Genomic DNA, 23,993 nt, shown 5'->3' with positions numbered 1-23,993 from the left:
GTAAAAATTCTTTCTTCTGAAAAGCTGCTATTGCATTCAGAGTATCATTGAATCTTGAAAGTTTTGTTCAATTCGGCCAAAATGACAGTCAAAACTTTGGGGCCATAGGAGCTCAGATATCGTATCTGAGTTGGGGAAGCTACTGTCGTCTTCAGCCTGGATTTTGTTTGCATGCATCTCAATGCTGCAAGTTAACAGGAGCTTTTGAACTCAACTTGTAGATACCATACATTTCAGCAATCTTCGGCTTATTCCAAAAGTTTGTATATTTTTCCATTCATCTTTTTAGGAACAGAACTGTGTTTTTACAAGCACTAGTAGAGTTCCCAATGAAAGCCATCGTGTTTACCATCCTGATGGCAGTCAAAAAATAACACAAATTAAATGTTCTGGAACAGATAAGTAAAACCTTTTCTTTTCTGTTAGCAGGGCAGAGTCCTCTTAAACCTCCTAGGCCTCCTGCAACTCTTCTGAGTAAGTCTCCTGCAGAAAATGAGAATCCTTTAATAGTCTTTGAAAATCCTGAAGGTCAGAGGAGCCAAGAAAATCCCAATGCTGTGATATGTCCTGTGCCAAAGCCAAGATCAAGAAGCAATCTCAGACCTGTGGTCAAAAGTACTGAAACTAAGATAGACAGTGGAGAAGAAGTGAACCAGTCTAATGCAAAACAGCAGCAACCTCCAGTTCAGCAGTCACCTCTTCTAGATGAAGACAGTTTACTAGACAATCACTTGGTGATGGACAGCATGAGTACAGAAAGGAGCCAAAATAGTATTGTTTCAAGGATCAAAGTTTTTGAAACCCAAGGCACTAGTGATACCTCAGGATTATCAAAAAAGCCAGAAATTGCCCCTCGTTCATTTGTTCCAAGATCTGTTGCCACGAAGAAGCCAGTGATTGCTCCAAAGCCGGGGCTAGGCAGAGTTTCAGAAGAGTGGGATGCATGGACTGAAAGCAAATCAACAGCTTCCAAGGAATTGCAGTCTCAACCTGAAGTAGTTGGGAGCAGTGTTGTAACCAAACCTGAACTGCCAAAGAAGCCAAAACCCAGCCTTGTTAAAAGTAGCAGTAGTGATTTTCTTGATGCAAGGAGCGGATCAGTTGCAGAAAACAGCGATGGACAAAAGAGATTTCCTGTTCCTGCTCCCAGGCCTCTTGTTCCTAAAAAGTCATGTTACTCAGAAAATCCTGCCCTTTCTTTGGCCTCACTAAAACCAGTTGCTGCTCCTCCACGGCCTTCTGTATCTGCCCAAGACAAGGTTTTAAAGTCTCTGGGGGAATTGTCCCCTGCAGCCAACTCCTCAGTACCTGCTTTGCAAAATAAATTAGATGTGGAAGGAGATCTGATCAGTTTTGATGATGATGTTTTGCCCCTGAGTCCATCCTGTGTAGTTAAAGATAGCATCAGTTCTGAAGCAGCAGCAGGTAAGAAGAAAATTTTTTAAAACTGTCAGTATGGTTATTCTTTGCAGGTGTATCCTGTGTGAGTTACATCTACCTGTCTTGTTGGGGTTTATGTGTGTGTAAGAAACTTTTGGCTTTCTGTTATGCCCAGATCACTATATAAAGTTACATGGATTTACTATATAAAGTTACATGGATTTTAAGACTTAGGATGTTTCAAGGCTATATATATATCTCAGAACTTGTCTGCTGGATATATTATGTGATTACTAAAACAATGATAAAAGACTTGATCTTATATGCTAGGTGTCACCTCCAGAATGTGTAACAGCTCTCTCTGGGGAGCTTGGGACCGCGTATCTCTCACCATCTAATGTGACTAATTTATGTGAGTGCCTCAAGTTCTATGGTAGAAACCTAGTCATCTGAAGAAGGAGCAGTGTTTGTGGCATATAGAAACACTCATGATCAAACATGCTGGGTGGTCTGTCCATCTCACCAATGCCTACTTATTTTCTCTGTCCTATCTTCTGTCTGGTCTTGTCATGTGACAGCATTCTTGTCACACAGTTTCAGCTTCAGACTTTTTTTAATAAATGGAAATAATTAATTCATGTGGACAGATCAATTACTAGAACTACATTCCTTTCATAAACATTGTTTGATACTATTAGACACTTGGGGTCAATTTTTTTAGTGCTGTTTTTAGGTAGTTTAAGAAACAGGTGGGTGTTGGGCTGTCATTACATTTTATAGCAATAGGTTTTGCCCTCTTAATATTCAATACGTCTAGTTTAGTTCACCAGCCCCATTGCAATCCAGGGAGAGTTCTGTTTTAAAGCAGAGGGTGTGTCATACAAAATGCTCATTTAAGGAAGTGGCTACGACTTTCAGGTTTTTTTTGTTAGCCTCATCTGTTAGGTTTGCTTGGGCAGAGTTTGATATTGGGGGAGCTACAGGGTGCCTTTTCTGAGCAGCTGCCAGAAGTTTCCCCCATGTCTGACAGGGTGGGAGGGATCCCATGCTGAAGTAGGGGAAGAGTGTGGAAAGTTCTGCACTGAAGAGGAAGGAGTGGCAGAGACAACATGTGATGAACTGACCACAGCCCCTGTTTTCATCACCCTGTGCTGCTTCAGGGAGGAGATGAGAAAATTATGAGTGGAGCTGAGACTGGAAAGAAGGGAGGGGTGGGAGTAGGTGTTGTTAAGATTCGGATTTATTTCTCATTACCCTTCTCTGATTTGACTGGTAATACAAGTAATGTTTCCCCAAGACAAATCTGTTTTGCCGTGATGGCAGCTGGTGAGTGATCTCTCCCTGCTCTTATCTTGACCCAAGAGCATTTTGTTACATTTTCTCTCCCTGTTCATTGGAGTAGTGGAGTGATAGAGTACCTTTGGGGGGCACCTGACATCCAGCCAGGGTTAACCCCCCGCACATCATTTATCATCTTAACTTTCACAAAAGAGAGGTGTAGATGCTGTGTAGTTGTCATGGTAAATCAATATTAATGATTATTATCAAATGCAGTTTCTTCACAGTTCGTGAATTATATTGTCAGATGAAGTTCCATTTTGTTATTGTTTCTCCTCTGTATTGTCATAAAAGCCCCAAGGCAGATGTAGAAAGTTCTCTTAAAGTTTTAAATCGTTAAGATTGGTATATGCAGACATACAGTTCTCAGGAGAACTTACGTAAGCAACGAAAATAAGGCAACAAAGGATCCTGCAGGAGAGGTGAATATTTCAACAAATCCATTTTTTCTTGGACTGACAGATTCCAGGAACATGGCAAAAATGTCACCAAAACTGAAAGGAGGCAGTAGTACAGGGTGACTGGAGAGGTATTTTGTACTTATGTCAAGAAACTGTATGGCTGATGGTGTCTAGGGAACAGAGGCATGATCATTGTGTCTGGAGACTGGAGTCATGGAATAGACACTGTACATGTGGATGGTTTTGGAGGAAAAGCCATTTAGGGTAAAGTTTTGTTGTTTCAGTCATTTTATTTTGATTAATAAAGGTAGCAAATAGAAGGAAAATGTACCTGTTCTAAGTAGTAGGCAAGAAAAGAGAATATTTACATTTTGAAAATGTACAAAAAGGAAAATAATGTTTTAGCTATGTACACTAAAAGACAGACTTGCCCACAACCTAGAAAAAATATAAAACATTAATTCTTCCATTAAATCAGAGGTTGAGTGATCACAAAGGAAAATCACCTGAGAAAAACAGCTTTCATGATGAAGTGATAAGAGTGTTGTTCTTACTCTTTCTGGTTGGTGCCCTAGGTGTTATTCTTCATTTGATTAAGAAGAAAATGCTTTTCATCCCTGTGGTTAACAGAGGAATTATTCATAGAATAGTTTCCTGACTTCTTAAGTCACCCGCCCGTGATTTTATTAATTCAATAAAATGTCATCTGCATTGCAATCCCTTCTTGTCTGCTAAAGAGAAAAAGGTATGGCAGCATTACCACTTTATTACACTGCAAAATTAGGACTAATTCTAGATTTCTGCTGGCATTTTTGAGCTCAAGATCATATCCTGTACCCTGGATAACTAATACTCTGCAGTGTCCTGACAGAGCATCCACAAGAACAACACTGGCTCTCTGAAAATGAGGCAACACAGAGCACTAACACTAGCTATTTCTCACGTTCCCATAGGAACAGCTTAGGGATTTGCAAGATGAATCCATGGTAAAATGTTTTGTGAAGGCAGGAAGAGAAACTCTAATCTTGCTCCCAGTTCCCCAGACCTTTGCATTTCTTAGATATTTGTCATTGTCATTACTTAGCAAAATGACAGTGCTCTGCTTGTTGTTATGGCAACCCTAGGAGAGGAGGAAGGCTTTTACGCAGTGGCATTGGAAGCCAAGCACCAACATCTTGTTTGTCAGAGAGCAGCATTACATTGCATATTGCAGTGTTAGCAGAGCTTCATTTAGTCTGGAGCAGCACAGCTGTGTTGGGCCAATGTGACAGAACTGCAGGGATCAATCCCTGCTGCTGCTGCTGGCTCCTGCTGTCAGAGGAGCGAGGGGAAGGGGGCAGTGAGTGTGTGATGGGGAGGGCACAGAAGGCAAAAGTTGAAAGGAGCATATGAATGAAAAGGTGAAACAGGCAAAACAGAGTATCCACAGCGGTTTAGGTGACTGATGTAAGAGATCAGCTTCCTCTAACAGAAGGCTACCACCACCACAGTAAGTGAAAGATATTTGAATACTGCATATGTGCTAAGATCAACAGTGTTGGCAGCAAACCACTTTAGTTTCACCTGTCTAAATGTCAGTGTTTAACTGGTAGTTCATTTACCAAAATTAGCTGAATTCAAGTTTACCTCCAGCAATCCTGTGAGTTTTGTCAGTGTTTGACAGCATTTCCAGCAGCTCAGCTGTTAGTTGAGTGAGTTCACCCTTATCCAAACATCAATAATTTTATCCTTGTCCAGCCTGTATGGAGATGGGAATCATTCTGGTGCAAATGGAGACTCTGGATACTGAGATTTCTTTTAAAGCTTTCAGCGTCCACTCAAACTTGAAGTCTATGGGAGCTTTGGAAGCTTCAAAATCCAGAGGTGAATTGTGACAGAATTTTGCAGCCAATACATGATGGTGGCCCTAGGGAAGTGCTAGGAGGGAGAAGTCAGCAATGACAAATCTGTGGAACTGCTTTGTCATCAGCCAAAACAGTTTTAACTGCCATAATTTTGGACTCAAAGGCTGATGTTCAAAGCCATTTGTAACCTAATGAAATTACTTCTATTTAAGTCAGTCACTTAGAATGTGAAGGCATTTGTTTGGGACTCTGCATCTTTTGGTTCTAATGCTTTGATGATAGTTGTGGTATTTTGGATCATCTGCGTTACTTCTGCATTTCTTTTATGGCTGGTGACAGGAACTTGTGCAGTTTCTGGTGGTTAAGAGTTTTGGTAATCTTCAGGTGGGCTCAGTTCTCACTTATCCATTTTTACAAGGCTTGGAAATTAAATCCTAGTGCAAGTTTAACTGTGTAAATTTCACAGCTTCAGAAGACTCATGATTTTTACCCATAACTTGTATTAGTTGCTATGTCAAAGCATGTAATGTGCCTGCTTGCTGAAAGTTATGAGAATATGTGTTTTGGACCAAGAAGATCAGGTTGTGGTGCATTTAGAGCACACATTTAAATTAAAACTTGGAGATGATATTGCTACAATATTTTTATTCCTTTTTGCATGCGGGGAGCTCTTCTCTCTAGAACAGCATATAATTCACTGATTGCTCTGTGCCTGACATAGCAGAACTCAATTTAAACCAGGTGCTTTGAAAAGTAGTTCAGAGAGTGCCTTACCTTGCCAGCAGGAGACAGCTCTCATTTTGATATCTTCATTACCTTCAGGTCCAACAGTAGTGAGACTACTGCATTTCTTAATTGTCTTGGGTGTCTGTCTGTCTGTCTAACTACTTTATCATACTTATAAAGGATCATTTGTGTCTCTGATGAGATACAATATCCAACTAAAGCAATGCTGCTATTCATTTATATGTATTGTTGCTTCTTGTGGCGTGAATGGTGGCATTTGTATGACATTATAGACAATTTGGAAAAACTGCTGCTTGAGTAAGTCCAGATTTGTCTGCTGTGGGGATATTGCCCAGCTGCTTGATTTTAATTGCTTCCTCAGGACGGAAAAGAAAAAAATAAAATAAAAAAAAAAGGAAATGCTTCTAACTGAGAGATTAGTCCAGACAGATCATCAAAATAATGCAGCTTTTCTTAAGGTTCAACAGTGTTTCTGATGACTCTTATTGTGGTTATTTTCAAGACACCTGTCTCCTTTTTTACTTTTTGACAAATTATCACCCCAGAAAAGATTGAGCTGTCTCATCCATTTTAATCTGCTCTTTGGCATAAAACCCTGTAAAAACAGTTTTACCTGAGGACATGCTGCTGTTGGAGATTGGGGGCTGTGCTGTGTCCTGTTGGTTGTGCTGCAAGGTTGACAGTCTCCAGGAAAAGTAATAACAAGCACCCATTAACTCTTCAGTCACTACACATGCTTGCTTAGTGGATATAAATTGGAGTCTTCAAGGACCTTGAAAGTTGGCACAGGAGAGGCCCTTATATCTAGGCTCAGGAAACAAATAAGGTTTTTAAACCATAGCTATGTAATAGATGAGTAGCCCTTTAGGCTGTCAAATGCAAATTTATTTGGTTTGAGTTCCAGATCTATAGATGCTGTGAAGTAACACACAAGTAATAATGTTCTTAATAAGATCTGTCTTCTCTGATAATTAAATCTGTTTATTTTACAATATTTATAATGCAGATATCCGTTGTTCACAAAGTTTGTCAAAGAACAACAAAATGCTTATTTAAAAGAAAATGTTTATTAAAAACCCCCCTTTTTTGCTGAAAGCACGTGAGATTCTTGCAACAGAGTAGACAGATATTTTAAACAACATCATAAATTACCTTGTCCTTCACATTTTCAATTGGAAAAAAAAAAAAAAGATTGTATGTCTGACTGCTTTCCATTACCTGCTTTGGAAATTTCCAGCTTGCCTGTTTTGGGGCACTTCAATCTCTTGGCAATAGGGAATGATTCATTCACCTGGCAGGAGCAGACAAAGCTGTGTTTCTTAATCTTCAGGGCAGTTTGGGGGTATATTTTCTTGGTCACCCATTGTATGTCCAAATACCCTCCAGCGTCTAATTTTTGAAGTCAGACCAGGTTACACAACCAATTTCTAGCAACATGCCCTCACAACTGACCTGTTCTGGGCAGGAGGCTTGATGTGAGACCTCCTGAAGGCTCTTGCTCTCTGAACTATCCTAATCTCAGTTCAACTAGCAAACTAGATCCGTGAGAGAGGAGTGGCCTCCAAACTGTGCCACAATAGCTCATGCTGGTATGCGCAGTATTTTTGTGCCAAAGGCAGTGGAATTTCCATCACCTTCACTAGTACAGATGAACAGTGAACCAAACAAAGGGTTACGCTTTTGGATACACACAGGTGCAAAGTGTGGGCATCCCCCCACTTCCAGAGAGGAAAAAGCTCAGAAAAGGTCCATCTATATCTCTATATGTACAAGTAGTATGTGTCTCATTTTCTACCCCATGAATGCTTTTATTGTCATTAAGTGTTACAAAACTCCAAGAAGTTTTGCTATTCTAATAGTAGAATTATTTTATCTGCTCTCCTTTCTGACTACATGGATAAGATGTCATTGCTCAGTTAAGGACAGCTTGCATTTTCAGCAAGTACATTTAAGTCAAATCTTCTGTGGCATGTCTTGACAAATTTTTTCTATACTTTACAGAGAATACAAAACTCTATGTAGTTCTTTGTGCACCTTTGTCACACTGATGGCTAGGCTCTTTCTGCAAAGCAGATTTGCTTCCCTCTCCTCCAGTTTTAAGTCTGAAGCAGTACTAAGTCTCCTCCCAAATTATACTGTATTCCTTTTATTTGAATGAGCTGGTCTAGTCTCCTAGCATTAAGAGAATACCAAGAAGCCTGAGTGTCACCTGAACTTATTTTCAGGTTTTGCACAGATCAGATGCTGAAAGAACATGCACCCATTGTCTCTCTCTTTTTTTTTTTCTTCTTTTTCTTTCTTTTTTTTTTTTTTTTTTTTTAATTTTCCAGTCTCTTAAAAGTTACAGTCATGGCCAGATCATGACAGTGTTCCGTGCAGAGCGAGCTGCAAATTGCATATTTTGTGAAAGGTGGTGCAGTCCATATTATTCTCTCTGTGTCAGAAATCCATTTCTGAAAACAGTGAACTGTTAATTTTCTTGATGAAAAATACCGTGGAAGACAGATTGGTAAAATCACTGATGCTGCAATTTAGATACCATACTTGTCTAATACATCTCTTTATTGTTGTAAATAGGTTGATATTTAAAATGTCTGAGTGAACCTCAGACTTTTGACATTGCACAGTGTTTCTTCAGCATGAGCCCCTTTCTTTGATGGGGCTGTCAGGTTTCCATTGACTCTCTGGCTGTATTACTGGGAGGGGCCTGTTGTTGAGAATCTTTCCCCAAGTATTGGTTGATTATGCTTCCATAAACATCAGAGTGCTTATGGAACAGTGCTAGGTGTTAATAAACAGGGCTAGGTTTTAATAAAAGCATTTGTTGATGAGGTCTGTTCCTGGAAGGCTCTGGTGACAGTACTGTTCTGTGTGAAGGGAATGTGGGAGTTTCGCCTTCAACAGCTGATTTAGTTTTTTTAATTAAACCTTGAAAGTAGGCACAGTTGCATACTTCTGTAGTGACAAGTATAATGTCAGCATCCACACCTTTGTACTCCATTGTTCCCATGTGTACTGAGTACTTCTTGCAGGACTGAGCACCTTCACAACAGGTAGTACTATCTGGGCTTTCAGCCTTCCATTTACTATTTGTTTGGAGATTCCCCTTATTGCTGCTGAGGTATCTATTACCATCCTACCACCTCCCACTTAAAGACTATCAGTAAATATTTCAGGAAGATGCCCATCTATCCTTCTTGCATGGGCAAAACCTTCTGTAACCTCAATTTAAATTTTAAACAAGGGTGGTGTATGTCAGTGGGAAGCAAAATGTTGTTTCTACAAAACTGTTAAAAGAAAGGAGATTATATGTGGTTTATTTGAATACACAGCTTGCATTTGTCTTTCCTGCCAACAAGCACAGTAATATATGTTATCAGATAACCCTTTGAAACAGGAGCTCTAGAAAAATGAGACTAAGGAAGCCACAGATTTTAAGCATTGTTGTAAAACTTTAATAAAAAAATCAATAGAAGTCTGTTGATTTGTCTTATGAAAAATTACTTGCAGATTAATTTCCTTGAGCTGAGAAGCTTTAAATGAGTACATTAACAATTCTGTTTTCACACCTCCATGAATTATGCTCAAATGATGCCCAATTGTTGTTAAACAACATAAAAATTTGATATGTTGTCAGTCCCACTGCACAAAGCAGCACAGTCATTTTCTCAGCCAATTTCTGCTGCAAACCCAGCACTGGGGAGTGGAATAACACAAACAAGGTAATGAGTTTTAAACTAATTATGAGGTGACAACAGTATAATTGAACATAAGATAATGAGTGGAAAACTAACGTTCATCAAATGTTTTTCTCAGCCTTAGAAATTGCTTTTCTCAGACAAAAATTGTCAGATGTATTGATGTAAGGACCTCTGCCAACTGCTGAATGGTCAAGAAAACTGTTTCTATGTATAGCAGTGATTAACAGCTGACAACAATTTTTTATAATTTTAAATCTTCTTTAAATTTATGGGACTACAGAACTGTGATTGTTTGGGATATTTAGAGCATTACCACTTGCTCTCTCAGTGTCTATATGTTCATAAGATGGAGGCTTTGGAAAATTGTTTCCTTGTTTTTCATGCAGAACTTCCTTCACCTTTGCAGAACCTTACCCTGAGAGGTGCTCTGTGTGCCAGAGTGTTCCTTATGGTCATGCTGTGTCAAGGAGCCTGTGACTTAGCCCTGCTCACCTTTCCTCTGCTCATCCTGGAGCAGAGCTGTGTCTGGCTGTGTCTCCAGCTTCCCTATAGGCAAATGCAGCTTTGAGGCCTTGCTGCCTCCCCAGGGTCACTCCTCAAGTCTGATGGAGAGTTACTAGATAACTAAAAGAGAGAGCAAAGCCCAGTTTCAGTGTTTTGGGTTTTTTTTTCAGCTGCTCTTAGTCACTCTAAACACCAGCACAGAAGTTAAGGTTTGATAAATTTTCAGGGTTTTTTTAATGCAATTCAATTGTTAGCATTGTAGCTAGCAGATGGAGGTATAAAATAGTAAAAGAATATTGCAGTCTTGCTCCAATGGTGGGATTTTGATTCCTTGTAATGACTGTACTTCCAGAATGCTTCTACCCCACTTGTGGTCTGTGTTTTAAAGTCCTCTACAAAAACCCTTGCTGTGATGCAGCTTTCACTGAAGAGACCTAAACCCTCTACCCTCATATGTGCTAGTCAATAGCTTGAACAAAATGTTGTTTCACCCTTGCATTCTAAAGCATTGTGGGTTGCCTGTACCTAATTTCCAGATGCAGTGAAAATCTTTGGGTACAATGTGATGGAGCCATCTTTTGTCTAGATGGTAACAGAGTTTATTTTTGACTGTAGCCTGTATACCTTTATCTGTAAATAAATTTCTGACCTGCCATGATCCTTTGTACCTGAAGTGTACGCTCCCAGCTGTTGTACAAGCAGCCTGACAGAAGGAATTGATTTGCTTGATTCCTGATTAAAATGAGATCTGAAGGTAGCCAGGTGGTTTCTGGGGAACCTGTAGGCAGGTTGGCTTTGAGAGAGGCCATGGCACAAATCCACACAGCACTGCCATACGGGATGGGTCTGCCTGTGAAGAAAGCCTTGAGCAAGGGGCTGGTGGGAGGTGGACATCTGAGCAGGGTGAGCATGCATGGGCCCGGTGGCATGTTGTCCCTGCTGTTGTGACAGCTGCACACTGGCAGCAGGAGCTGGGGGCACGGCCAGAGGGGGCTGATGGCAGATGCACTGGCAAGGGGGAGCTGTGGCCACCGAGTGTGTGCATGTGGGAGGGCATGAGGTTGTTCGTAAATAAATGCTGCATTTCTGGACTTTCTTAAATCTTCTGTGAATTGCCAGGCACAGATATATGGTGTCTTGCTTGGATTGGATTGGATTGTTCAAAATTGTCCATAAGAAATCATGACTTCATATTACATAACATTTTTTTCTATGTGTTGAAGATAAAATTTTATCAAACACAGATTTTTCCAATTTTGTGAGGAAGTGTGACCATAGTTTTGGGAAAGGGTATGCTTTTATTAAAGTCATGAGGAATTTAAAGAGATGCCCTGAATATTTCTTCTCTTGGACTATGACACTCCATAAATAACACCTCATTGAGCTACACATCTGAAAAGGCCAGCAGAAGAGATCAGACTTGGTTGTTGTGGCTATGAATATGTGTCAGATTTATCACCCAGAGTCCTTCTCCAGTTTCTACTCTACACTTTTATTATACTGTTAAGCATTGCCATTTTACTGCAGAATTTGATAATGTCTGATAAAGAAGTAGCAGTTGTTAAGAAGAAAGAAGTATTGCTCTTTGACATGAAGGTGTACTTGGGAAAGAACACATTAATTTGGACTTTATTTATGTACTAGTATTTTTACAGCTGCCTTCTACATGAGACTATGTTCCCATGCCTGTTAATAAGAGAGCAGTGTTTAAGGTAATGAAGCATGGGAAACATTGCTCCTGTCTTACCAGTGGAATGTTTGGGCAGGCTTGTAGAGGAATGAGTGATATAGGCAGGGGCAGAGCTCAGGCACAACTCTCCTTGGTCTGAACCAGTTCCCTCCATGTCACCAGGTTTATAACCAACAAAATTATGCAGAATCTTCAAAAGAATTAGTTCTACAGCAAGGACCTTTTGTAATCAGTAGTATTTAAAGGTTTTGTATGTTTCAGTAGGTATTTTATCTGCTGCAGTGCTGATTGTTTAGCTTTGACAAGATTGTGTTGATTAAAAGTTTTCATGGAATGTTTTCACAGCTATGTCAGTGCACTAGATCAAGTGCTTTGTAAACACTTCCCTAAAGCCATTCTGATTTCAGGTCCTTATTACCAAGCAATGCAGTTCCACTTGTTCAGTGGCTCATATAATTCCAGAAGGTATCTGGAGCACGTTTATGTTAAGTCAGTATAAAAGCAGGTGTACAAAGAAGAGCTGTTACTTACAAAGAGCTGGGTATGCTAGTTGCATCAGCCTGATCTATCTATTTTTATTACTGTATTGAGTGTGAAATATAAATACCCTTAATAATGAAAGCAATATTTGGTAAGATTGTGTTCAACAAATAAGTGTTAAAATGTTGGGGTTTTTTCCTCCTTCTAGATCCATTTCAGTTCCTTACCAAAAGTGAACCTGCCAAGGAACAGACGGCTCAGCCAGCTGTGGCTCGGAAACCCACTGTAATCCGAATCCCAGCTAAACCCGGGAAACGTGAGTTCTTCTCCCAAATGTCTGAGAAATGTGTTAGAAAACCATTTCAGTTGGGGCTCAACTGACTTGCTGTTTATTAGCTAGTATCAGCAGCCAGAGGAATCCCATGGTACAGTTTGACAAGTCAGAGGAGCCAGCCTGAGGGCTGTGGTGGGAGGCAGAGGTCAATGAGCATCGTGTTCCGCTCTCCCTGCCGCCAGCTGCCTCATGGGCTCCCTCCCCCGAGTCTGATGTCTCTCAAACCTGAGGGAGCCAATGCATATCAGGGGTGAAACTGTGTGTAAGGGGCAGATCTAAAGGCTGGAAAGGAAGACTTGGAGGAGACCCCTGCAGCAGAAGCGAGTTTGTTTTGTCTGCCAAATGATATTCTGGAGCTGAACCTTTGGCCAAACTGACTTTGGTGCTGACCTCAGCTGAGGTTTAGTGCTGCTCCCAAGCTTCCTTGTCAAAAGAAAAGCAATTCAACTTTGCTTCAAATACAACTTGGTTGGGATGTTTAGCATAGTTTTCATAGTTTAAATCAAAAAGTTCCTTTGATCCTTGCTAGTTTTGAAATCTGTGCCCATTTAAACAAGAATGTTAAGGTAGCAGTTTGAGGGAATAAAAAAGGCATGTGGGATGCAAAAAACTTACGTGCTTAATTTTATGGCAGGGTCTTGACTATAGCTTTCTGAGAGTTACTGTATTCCTAAAGCCTGCCACCTCTAATCCTTTACAGCCTTACAAATGGCACTGACAGCATCTCACAGTGGAAATTTATCAATGAGCCACAAGGTCTTTGTGGTGATCTTTGTATGCTGGAGTGTGTACTTGCAGAATTCTCTTTGGCCTTATCTTTGATCCTCAGAGCTTAGGGAAAAATGTCAAAAGATAGCTCTTAAAACTCATGTTTCAAAATCATGTTTTGCCACATTTAGTAGGTGTACAGTAGTCAAATTCTGATAACTGTATGGCCAGGTGGTATTTCTCCTCGGAGTTTCACTAATTATTTCCCATCTCCCCCCTGTCACCAACCCTCTGTTAAAATACTCAGTTTTCTTCTCCCCTGCATATGGAAGAAATGTGGTGGAAATGATTAAAAATGCAGAGAAGACTGAAGATTAAGCTGTGAGGAAAAGTCTTACTGTTAATACCTGATTAAAAAGTTTTTTCAATTGGAAAAATATGTTTATGAACTACTGTAAAGAAACTGACATAATTGTTCTCTATAAAGGAAATTTTAATTACAATTAAAAATAATGTCAGGTAGTTGGTTGGCTTTTTATTTATTTTTTTTTTCTTTTCCACTTCTTTTTTTTTTTTTTTTTTTTTTTTTAAGATGGATACCCTTTTGAACTTGTAGATAACTGGGCTCTTGCTGCTCTCTAGTGGTAATTGAAATTTCCACAAAGGACTGCCAGTCCTGTACTTAGCTACAAAAACAGCAGGAGGTTCTGAAGGACTGCCTTGCCTGCCTTATGGGAATCAGTGGGTGGAAGATGATTAATGGGATAGGGAGGAACAGAAGCATATTCCAAGAAAGCAGAATAACCTTTTGTCGAATAGGAGCAGGTGTAGAAATGTAACCTGTTAGAAGTTAAAAGAGGAGAACAGTAAAACTGGGTCAAAGTAAAAATGGATATAGTATGGTTTGCATTGTAAAGGGGCTACATAATCTCAGTACAGGGGAGTCTTCTGCCACCTTGTTTATTGAGGAGATAAATTCTGTCAGGAACAGTAAAAACTGAAAGCCCCAATAAACAAACAAAACAAAATAACAGAAATTTTTAAAACCCCCTAAAAACAGCCACCCAGCACCACAAAAAAGGGGACAGAACTGCTTAAGAATTTGAACTCCAGTGAAGTTTTCAATAAGGACTAGCATTTTTGTTGAGATCTGGTTAGAATGTGGGGATTATTTTTTTGCTTGTTTCTCTAGTTCCTTTAATTCTGACCTTAAATAGAGTAAGGGAGAGGAAATGAAGCCATCTGTGTATATATCAAGACTGGAATTGGTAAATTAATATTTTATACTTTTTTTATCAGTAAGACAGGATTAAAAAAGATTTCTTTTGGAATTACTGCCAGGTATTGTTTTTACTTTTCATCCATTGCAGTACCTTAGAAAAGTGATGACCTTCCCAACTTTTTTCTCCCATGCCTGGTCACTGCCAACACAGTAACTGTGAACTTCTCCTAAGAATTGAACTGATCCATTGAACACATCCATCTTTAAACATCACAGCAGTGTTTTACATAATAGTAATGCAACAAAGATGTTGAAAATAAACAACACTGCTCCTTCCTATGTTTCTTTGTTGAGAGTAATTTTCGTGAAATGAGCAGCTGAGAGTTTTGTTTTGAATAGCATTTCTCTTTTTTTTTTTTTTCATCAGTCTATGAATGTCCAGGCTATCTACACATATTTTTATGTGACTCCAAGTTCAGCTGGAAGTCAGAAGAGCTGAAGTGTCTGTAGTTCTTTCTATGAAGTTAATTTTCCTGTTGTACAAACAGATGTAAAATAGACGACATGGTTCCAGTATAGAAACACAAAATGTTTGGTAAATATGCTGGTAAAACCTGTCCAAGTGCTTCCCAAGTTTCAATGGCAGAGACGTTGAAAGGAAATTGAAATTGAAAGAGAAATTGAAATAAAAAAAATATTTAGAAGGGTTTTCTATTCTTTACTGAGCATGAGGACATCATCACCCTTCCCTAGTAAGATGTGTAATGTTTCCTCTTCCATGTCCTAAACTTGTTTTTCTCCTTAAAGACTGCCTGGCAACTTCCATCTCTGTTTTCTGTCATCCAGAATTTTGTAGCAGGCAATAATTTATTTTCTTGCCTTTACCTTTCTGGAGATTCTTCCATCCAAGTCTCCTGATCTTTCAAGGTTGCTTGAAATAACCCTCAGCTGTTTTCCAGCCTGAAGGATATTCCAGGAGCTGACAGCTGAAGAAAAAAGTGAGCCAGTTTAGAAATGTGGTGATGGCGTTTCAGGGTATCCAGTAATGAATCTGACATTCCAAGGGGTAGAAACTCTTCTACTTGTCTAATATTGTATCACCAAATATTGCAGCTAAAACCCTGAAATTCTGAAATTACTTGCTTGTGTCCTTGAGTAAAGTGAAGATCCATTATGCAGGATGGGAAGTACTCCTGAATTCAAGCTCAGAGTTACAATGTTCCCCTCATGTCCCTTTTCCCTTCAATGCTCTTTAAGTGGTTTTTCCCTTTGGCTGCTCCAGCTTTGAGGAAGGAAGTTGCATTCACACAAAAAATGCCCCAAACAAAGTGGATTCCTTTACCTATTGTTCATCCACATGACGAGGGTATTAATTAGACTTTAATTTGGGGGTTTTTTTGTTTTTTACAGCTTTAAATGACAACCCACATAGCCCTCCACCACTTCCTGCTGAAAAGCCTATTGGGAACACATCCAATATCACAGTGGGAAAACCCAGCAGTGGTGACCTAGTGAAAAAAGGGGTAAGTTAGACTATTTTCCTGTGTTACAGTTTTGTCTGCTTTGGTTAAAATATCTCTTGTGATCCTCAAGCATTTGTAAAGTAAGTTGTTTGAAGGACCAGAAGATGAAAACAACTACTCAAATATAAGGCTTTTTTTTTTTAATCCTGTTCTCTAATTAATTAGGTAATTTAGACTGCTGCCAGTTTTTTTAAAAGACTCTGGTGATTTTATTAAGCTTTGATCACATCTATCTTCAATTTTCTGTATTCATCATCTGAAATCATGGTATTTTACAAGTGAGTGTCAAAAGCATTGCAAAGTGGCTCAAAGTCCAGTGGGATTTACATGGTGAAATGTTGTCAATGTTGTGCTTTAGAAATGTATACTTTTACCTTCATGCACACAATTTCTCTTGGTGTCTGTGCTAATTTGCAGGCAGAGGAAACTTTTCTGTAGCAGAATGAAGCTTGCTGTTTTTTCCAGCTCTTTCCTTCTAATTGTTTCTGCTGAGTAGAACCACCTATTTTGGGAAGTAAGGTTCTGCTCCTTACTCCAGAGTATGTACATAGTAATGGTAGGCATTGTAGCTAAATGACATTTGACACAGATTTTCAAAAGGGAATTAAACCAGAAAATGACAGTAAAATTTACAAATACTGAGTTTTCTGATGACAGGAATGGCAGAGAATCTTGTGAAAGCCACAGGCAGTAAAAGATCAAATCAAATTAAGAGTCCTTACTAGATGGATGCTGCCAACAAATGCCTTTGTAGTTACCTCTGCTATTAAGATAAAGAGTCTTAAAATGTTGTTATTGCAAAGGCTGTTCAGAGAGGTTCCACCTTTTCTGGATAATGCTGAAAAAAAAATTTATGAAACAAGACATTAAATGACATTTTATGCAGTGGAACTCCAAAACTTTTACAGTGTCATCCAGGTTATTGTGACAGGCATGTATAAGCTTCAGAGGATGTTTTTTTAAAAAAAAAGATTGTATTGAATCCACTGGAACATTGAAATCCTATCTTTGGAAAGGTAAGAGCTGTGCGTCTAAAACTAGTATTGTTTGTCAGTGGCAGTGATTAAACAGCAGCAGCAAAAATTGTTGACCATAAGCAGCAGTTGGCACAAATTTCTTCCTTTTCACACAGAAGAGGAAAATTTTTGGTATGAGGATAACATCCTCATCTGAAAGTGGCAGGTTGTTTTCTTTCTAATAGGGTCATTTAATCAGAACATTAAATTTGGGGACTCAATCAAGGGTCAGATTTTGTCACAAAATATATCTGGGTGTTTTCTAGATGAGAAAAATCACAGAAATTGTTTATGAGTTTCAGGCACATTCAAGCACCTAATTAAGTAAACAAGACTATTTAGACCTATCTAGAAGTACTGGTTCTGAAAGGGTTCTTTTGAACCCAGATTCAGCACTCTGATTTATGATGCTGTTCCAGAAGCAGCTGTGCTTGTTCCGCAGAGCTGGCAGAACTTTCTGGCACTGGGATGAAAACGAGCAGCAGGAGGCAGTAAGGATGGTCACTTGTTAATCCATCACTGTGGTCCAAGCCCTTCAGACATGGCACATGTCCTCCTGTATGGGGTAATCAGCTGGGAGGAGTGATGCCTTAATCTGCCAAAGCAAGATTCACTGGGATTTGTTTGTTAGATCTCTAGCAAACATATTTTGATGCCTTCCTTAATGGGAGCTAATGTTGTTTGCAAGAGACACTGTCCTGTGTGAGTTGAATTAATGTCATGTTTTCTGCTTTAAGCCTGTTCAAAGTGTTCCATGTGTCGAAGCTAAATCCAAGTTGATAATGCAAATCCCTGTGGGCAGTGTAATTGGACATTTGTATGACTCTCCTGGAATTGGCTCTTAAGTCCTTACTGCCATGTAGTAGGAAAGGAGGGTCTGGGTCATATTTAATGCACAATTTAAGCTGTGTTTCAGGTGGTAAATCAGGTTATTTGCCCTCCATATTTTCCTCCGTGTTCAACAACACTTTAAAATTGCAGAATCACACCATAATTCTTACTACTTTACTCCCAGACCTCCAGAAACTCTCATCTTTCATGTCCATAGGATATAATATAATATAAGAATTATATCATTTAAACAAGATTTTTTGTTTTCCTTAGGCTTAAAGAAATATCTTTTTTCTTTTGAATTGTTGTAGCTTTACTACCAGACCTCCAGAAACTCTCATTTTTCATGTCCATAGGATATAAGAATTACATCATTTAAACAAGATTTTTTATTTTCCTTAGGCTTAAAGAAATATCTTTTTTCTTTTGAATGGTTGTAGGAGTTTGATCACTCAGAACAAGCTGGAGTGCCTCAGCTAGAACCTCTACTGCCCCCAAGGTGAGTGTGGTTCTTCAAAAGCCCTTAAATGTGCTGTTTCTAAATTAATTTGCATAATCTCAGTGTAGACACTACTGACTCCAGCCATAGCTCAGTAGTCTTGGCTGGGCACTGTGCTCACTAATAAATAGGCAGGACCAAGTTGGTAGCTGTTTAATACTTGTTTGTACAGTATGGTATGAGCAAGGAGATTACAGGAGAGCAGCTGTTTGACTTTTCAGCTCATGTACAGTGGCTGCTGACAGTCATTCCTTTCTGAATCTTTAACCTTTTCACCCACAGCACTTGCACTTGTGGTGGGATTTGGGTGGTGAAGGAATGGAGGGGGCAGATGATGCCACCCTGAAAAGGGCAGATGCTGGGCCAGCAGCTTCCCAGAAGCACTGGCTAGTCTGTACACTTTGGACCAAAAATGCAGGTGCAGGATCAGTGATAACCTTGGGATTTTTTATTCTTGTGAACCAAAAAGAAGGAATTTCTGCAAGAGCAAAATTTGCTGGACCAGCCTTTAGTTCTCGTCCATCAATGCCAGAGACACAGTGGATGGAGATCTGGCAATGGCTAGCCAGCCCACTGTGGGTATCTCAGTGTTTGCATCTGAATCTGTGAGTTTAAACACGAGTTTGCTCTGTTGTGGTAGGACAAGAGAATCTCTCTGTTCTTGAAATGAGTCTGTCCAATAATAGTATTAATTAACAAGAAAGAATGTGCCACAAGGAAGCACCTTGTTGTTGCTCCTTACTGGTTTGTTCCTTCCCCACATTAGTTTAGCAATCCTGATTCTTATGAGGGTCTCTGGGACTGCAGTAAATATTTTGTCCTTTCACTCTTCTGCTCAAATGGATGTTTAATTTTTTTTTTTTAAGTAAGCAGTACTAATTCACTGAATTTCTTGTTAGGATCTTCTTTTTTAGTTAAGATGCTTTAAAAATGTGTGGGGTGTGTTGGTCTATTTACAGATTTAAAACAGTTTAACTTGAAATACCCCCTTTGTCAATATTAAAAATGCTTGGTTTAAGATGAGGCCAAGAAAAGGGAGAGATGGATGATGAAGAGAAGTGGAAAATTTTTTTGACATTTAGAAATTGTTCCATACTCAGATAGTAACAGAGAACTCTTATCAGGAGCATTAGTAGAGCACTAGTATCTTCTCAAGTAGTGGGTGACACTCACAAAATGTGTTAGAATGATACTTCAAAGATCCACCAGTGCACACTTGTGGGGGTTAATCTTGCAGACCCATGAGGATTGTACATGAGCAAATAATTATGCTGAATGACATTGTATGAAACAAAAAAACAGTTGTAGCAGAAACTTGCAGTAACTGGTTGAAGATATCCCAATAACAATCAAATGATACTGTAATTTTGGAATATTACTAGTAATAGCTAATATTACTACTGTCACTTGCTAGTCTCTAATTTTTAGAGCAGCTTAGAAACTGCTCATCTGCTAATAGGAGTGTGGGACCTCTAGCACTGCCAGAGAACTTGAGTGTTTTCACCACTGTTTTCTTTCTGTGGTAGACATCTGTTGCATAAAAAATGGTAAATTCTGCTATTGATGACAGTGTGCAAAGTGGTGTGATATGAGTTTTATCAGAGTCACTTGAGGTAAGTGACATTCCAAGGAATGAGCTGAAGACCAGCTTTCACAAAAGCTCTCCAATAGCAGAAGTGCATGCTGCAGCAGCTACAAAGAAAGCTCTTTCTAGCAGTGGATTGCTGAAAAAAATCCTGCTTATTTAGTGGGCTCCCCAGAAAGCTGGCAGGCTGTTGGTGAGCAGACTTGGAAGTATGTAGTCAAAGGATCTGTCTAAGGATCTGTCTAAGGACTTGATCATCTGGTCCCAGTCAGTATCTGAGGAGTTCCTGTATTCCTGGAAAGCTTCAGACACTACACGCTGTACAGCCCAGGTCATGACAGGTCTTGTTTCCTTACTGCATGCTCTGTATCTAGGATGAGGTGGCAGGCTTATTAATATGCATATTTCTCTAATGTTTTGCACAATTTTTAGGCCTGTGGATGGAAAAATTATACCTGCTCGACCTCCCCCACCTAAAAGTGTTCCTGGAAGGCCACCTCCACCAAAATTCTCTGCAGCCAAGACCTCCTCCCAGAAGGATGTTCTTTCGCGATCTAGTTCGGACATCGCCTCTGATAAAAAAAACAACAAGTTCAGGTTGGGACCCAAGAGAGCAAAAAGTGCAGTCTTTAAAAATCCAGATCCAGCATTACCTCCTAGACCTAAACCAGGTCATCCTCTCTACAATAAATATATGGTGAGAGTTGAGATATTCTGTCTGAGTACATTGTTTCTATAAAACAGTGTTAGTTAAAATAGTAGGAAAAAAGGTAGTTAAACCTACTAAACAGGTTAGTATTATGTGGCTTTCAAAGTGCATCTATCAGCATAATCTTCCCTTGAAAATGCTAGTAGATAAATAGTAATAAGTCCTGTAAGGCAATACTGGAGAAAGCAATAAATAAATATGAAGTATAGACCTGTGTGGTGTATTTCTGTGCATATATGTAATTATATTATCTTTAATGCATAGCTCTTGGGGCTTGGAGGTTCTTTTTCCAGTCACTGGTTCTGAATTGTCTTTCAGTAAAATGATGCTGAATAATTGCATTTGTATATTTGTTCACCCATACATATCAAAATGCTTAAGCAAATTGGGGAAGCATTGGAACTTAAAAAGTAGTTGATCTTATTTAATCAAGCTTGCAAAGAGTAAGGAATGTAACATTGCAAATCTTACATTTTCATCCTTTTGATGCCATCTGTTTCATTATAAAAATGGGTTTGGTATTGTATGTGTTATTAGGGAATTTTAATTGTAAATGGATTGATACTGCAAATAAAAACAAAAGTGGTCTTTCCCTAGAAACTTGAAACTATCAGTGATAGAGCTGGTGGCTGCTTGAACTGGTGCTGTTGTCAAAAAAAGCAGCCACGCAGCCATAGCATGGACAGCATCAAAATTCCATCAGCATGAAGTGGTAACTTTCTGTTGCCACCTTTTTGATCTTTCACTTTTGAATTTAGAGTTCTGTGTATGAGATTTTTTCTTGTAGATCAGTAGTAATTTTCTGCCCTGAAGTCTTACTGTCAATGGAAATTTCCTCCCAGGGTGTTTTTCTAGTGCCCTCCATGGCAAATGAATGTTTCTGCATCAGAGTGTCTTTCTGAATATCTCGTAGTGTATTGTGTGATACCAATTAGGTGTCTAAGACACTTTTAAAGGGGTGACACCACCTGAGTTTCTCAGAGTGGCAGTTCATATCATATCAGTCTGTTCTGAATGCCTTCCAAAGGAACCTGTCCTCTTCCACTGGGCTGCTAATTACCTGTAGTGGGAGGTTTAAATAGCTCAATCATCTGACTATTATCACTTGAAGTGAAAATCAGAGATGCTTAGAAGTGAAAAAACTTCTCCATTTGCCTCTGTTCCTCTTCAAGCTGCCTGTGCCTCATGGAGCTGCCAAGGAAGATTGTCTTCCCAGGAACACTGGAGAACTGTCCTGTAAGGTAAGGTGCTTCTTTTCTGCTGGCTTAAATATTCAATGAACAAGACTCCTGTTGCAGTAAAGTATCATATGTTTTAGTCTTCAGAGGTTACACTGAGACATGTAATAGTGATTTATTAAATTCTTGTGTTTCTGTAATCAAAACAAAACAACTGCCAAAACAAAACCCAATAATGGTGATTTGCCTCATAGCACAGGGACATTCAGCTTATGGAACAGAGCAAGAGTAATTACTTGGAGTGCCAGAAGGGAGAGGAAACTGGTAAAGTTCCTCCATCTAATAGGAAAAAAATCACTCTCTTGGCTGAGTATCTGAGAATTGAGCAAAAGATAAGGGAGTACTTTATGGAGTGCTGTACATGATACATCAGCAAATTGGCTTTGACATAAGGACTTGACAGTATTTTCTTCTCTCTGCTTCTACACATCCTGACTTGGTTTTAGGGCATGACCCTATTAATATTAAATAGCTAGTGGAAATTAGAGCAATAAGCAGCCTTTTTGACTATTATCAAAAGCCTATGTAGCTGAAATAGATTTCTGTGCAGCATGTTGTTGTCTGTTGTCATTCAGGTCTTATCTTTGTCTATATTGGGGGTTTTTTGGTTGGTTTTTATTTTTTGTACACAGTGAATTACTTTGTATATAATTCACACATCATTGTCATCAGTACAGCCTAAAAATTCCTAGTGGGTGGGATAGAGAAGGTGGCTCAGCATTTTGAATATAATTTCTCTTTCTGAGAGAAACAAAACTTTCAGCTCCCCTCAATGTTACCTTAGTGTAAGCAAAGGCATAGTGGCTTCCTTGCTCCTCTTGGAATGTTTGTGGGCACATGTGCTGTCCCTGCTGAGTGTGCTCGGGGAGAGATGGGCTGGGTTCACTCGAGCAAGGAAGAGTGACTGGTGGCACAAAGTACCAAGCACCAGGGCAAAATTTGTCCACAGCCCTTGCCATGAGTGTTGCTATCAGTGCTACAGATTTCTGGTCCACAGAGATATCTGAGGCTTTTTTCTGTACTTGGAAAAGTTGCATGCCTTCCCTTCCTTTCACTGGCTCAGAAGTAGATTTTGGTGAAATGTATTCTTGTTTACACTGGCAAAAGACGTACAGAATTCAGACCCATAGTTGTGTGACCAATAACCATTTCCTTCTGCAATACCAGAACAACTCTGTGTCCAAAGTCAGAAAATTAATTCAGGAGTACATAACAGAGAATCTGTTTGTATCTTCCATGGTTTATAAACTGCTTGGATTTATTTGTTGTTGTCAGGATTCAAACCACCCTCCAAAGGTTTCTGACACAAGTGCACCTCATGCTGTAGTCCTGCATGATTTTCCTGCAGGTAAGTAAATGTGAATATTCCGGAAGCACATTTTACTCCAAGACTTTCAAATGGAAATTTTCTTAGAAATTAGATCTTTAAAATGGTGTGGAAGCTCAGTCTGCAAGGTCTGCATATAGAGGTGTTCAAATCAGTGGATTTATCTGTAGATGGGTCATTCTTTCCGTTAAAGCTAATTGATTTATCAGGTAAAATTAAGACTTTTTAAAACTGATTCTGGTTTTGTCTGTATTAGAGAAAATCAGTGAGTGTGACAAGTACTGTTAACCGGTGAAATGTTATCTTACAGAGCATGGTGATGACTTGGACCTTCATTCTGGAGACACCGTTTATCTTTTGGAGAAAATTGATACGGAGTGGTACAGAGGAAAATGTGGGAATCGCACAGGGATATTTCCTGCCAACTTTGTTAAAGTGCTTGTATGTAAGCTTTGTATACATTGCTACATAAGATCCTGTTGCATTTGTTTTCTGGTTCTGTTTTACTAAAGCTCCCGTGTGTTTGACTCCATTATGTGTTCAGATAATCTCTTATCCCACTGGCAACACAGAAGTCTCATCAACTTGTTTGTGTGGTATTAGAAAGATGCTTGACTTGGCACAGCCAGCTTGTGTTATGGGGAATAATTTGCTGTCAGTTTAAAGCCAAGTGAGAAAATCATTGACCTTACCAGATTCTCTTTGGAAACATGCATAGTTTCTCAGGGTCCTCCAAGCAGATTATTTTTTGACAGCTGCATGTCAGAATCAACACTCGGTAAAAGGTGGTTGATTTTTGTGCCTCCCCGCAGTTCCCCATCTTCTGTCGTTTTCTCATCCCTTGAACTTTGCTGGAATCACCACTTTTTTAGCCATGTAATGAACTAGGTCAGAGTAGCAATTTGAAACCATGCTG

The 23,993-nt window shown here is 39.3% G+C and overlaps 1 protein-coding gene across 4 annotated transcripts in view; it reads left to right on the top strand.

The window, feature by feature from the left end:
• SH3D19 (SH3 domain containing 19) overlaps positions 1–23,993 on the top strand; it is an 82,027-nt gene that overhangs the window by 48,563 nt on the left and 9,471 nt on the right. For 3 of the 4 annotated variants that reach the window (XM_039699847.1, XM_039699849.1, XM_039699850.1), the window contains 8 exons: positions 427–1,425; positions 12,294–12,401; positions 15,760–15,872; positions 18,160–18,218; positions 20,236–20,500; positions 21,685–21,753; positions 23,026–23,098; positions 23,388–23,518. In XM_039699847.1, the coding sequence (XP_039555781.1) occupies positions 427–1,425; positions 12,294–12,401; positions 15,760–15,872; positions 18,160–18,218; positions 20,236–20,500; positions 21,685–21,753; positions 23,026–23,098; positions 23,388–23,518 (1,817 nt within the window). The remainder of the gene's footprint in view (positions 1–426; positions 1,426–12,293; positions 12,402–15,759; positions 15,873–18,159; positions 18,219–20,235; positions 20,501–21,684; positions 21,754–23,025; positions 23,099–23,387; positions 23,519–23,993) is intronic. The other variant, XM_039699848.1, reaches the window with a different exon arrangement.

Source organism: Passer montanus, unplaced genomic scaffold, assembly GCF_014805655.1.
Source record: "Passer montanus isolate IOZ18808 unplaced genomic scaffold, ASM1480565v1 scaffold14, whole genome shotgun sequence".
Classification (NCBI taxonomy): domain Eukaryota; kingdom Metazoa; phylum Chordata; class Aves; order Passeriformes; family Passeridae; genus Passer; species Passer montanus.
This window is presented reverse-complemented; position numbering and strand designations above follow the sequence as displayed.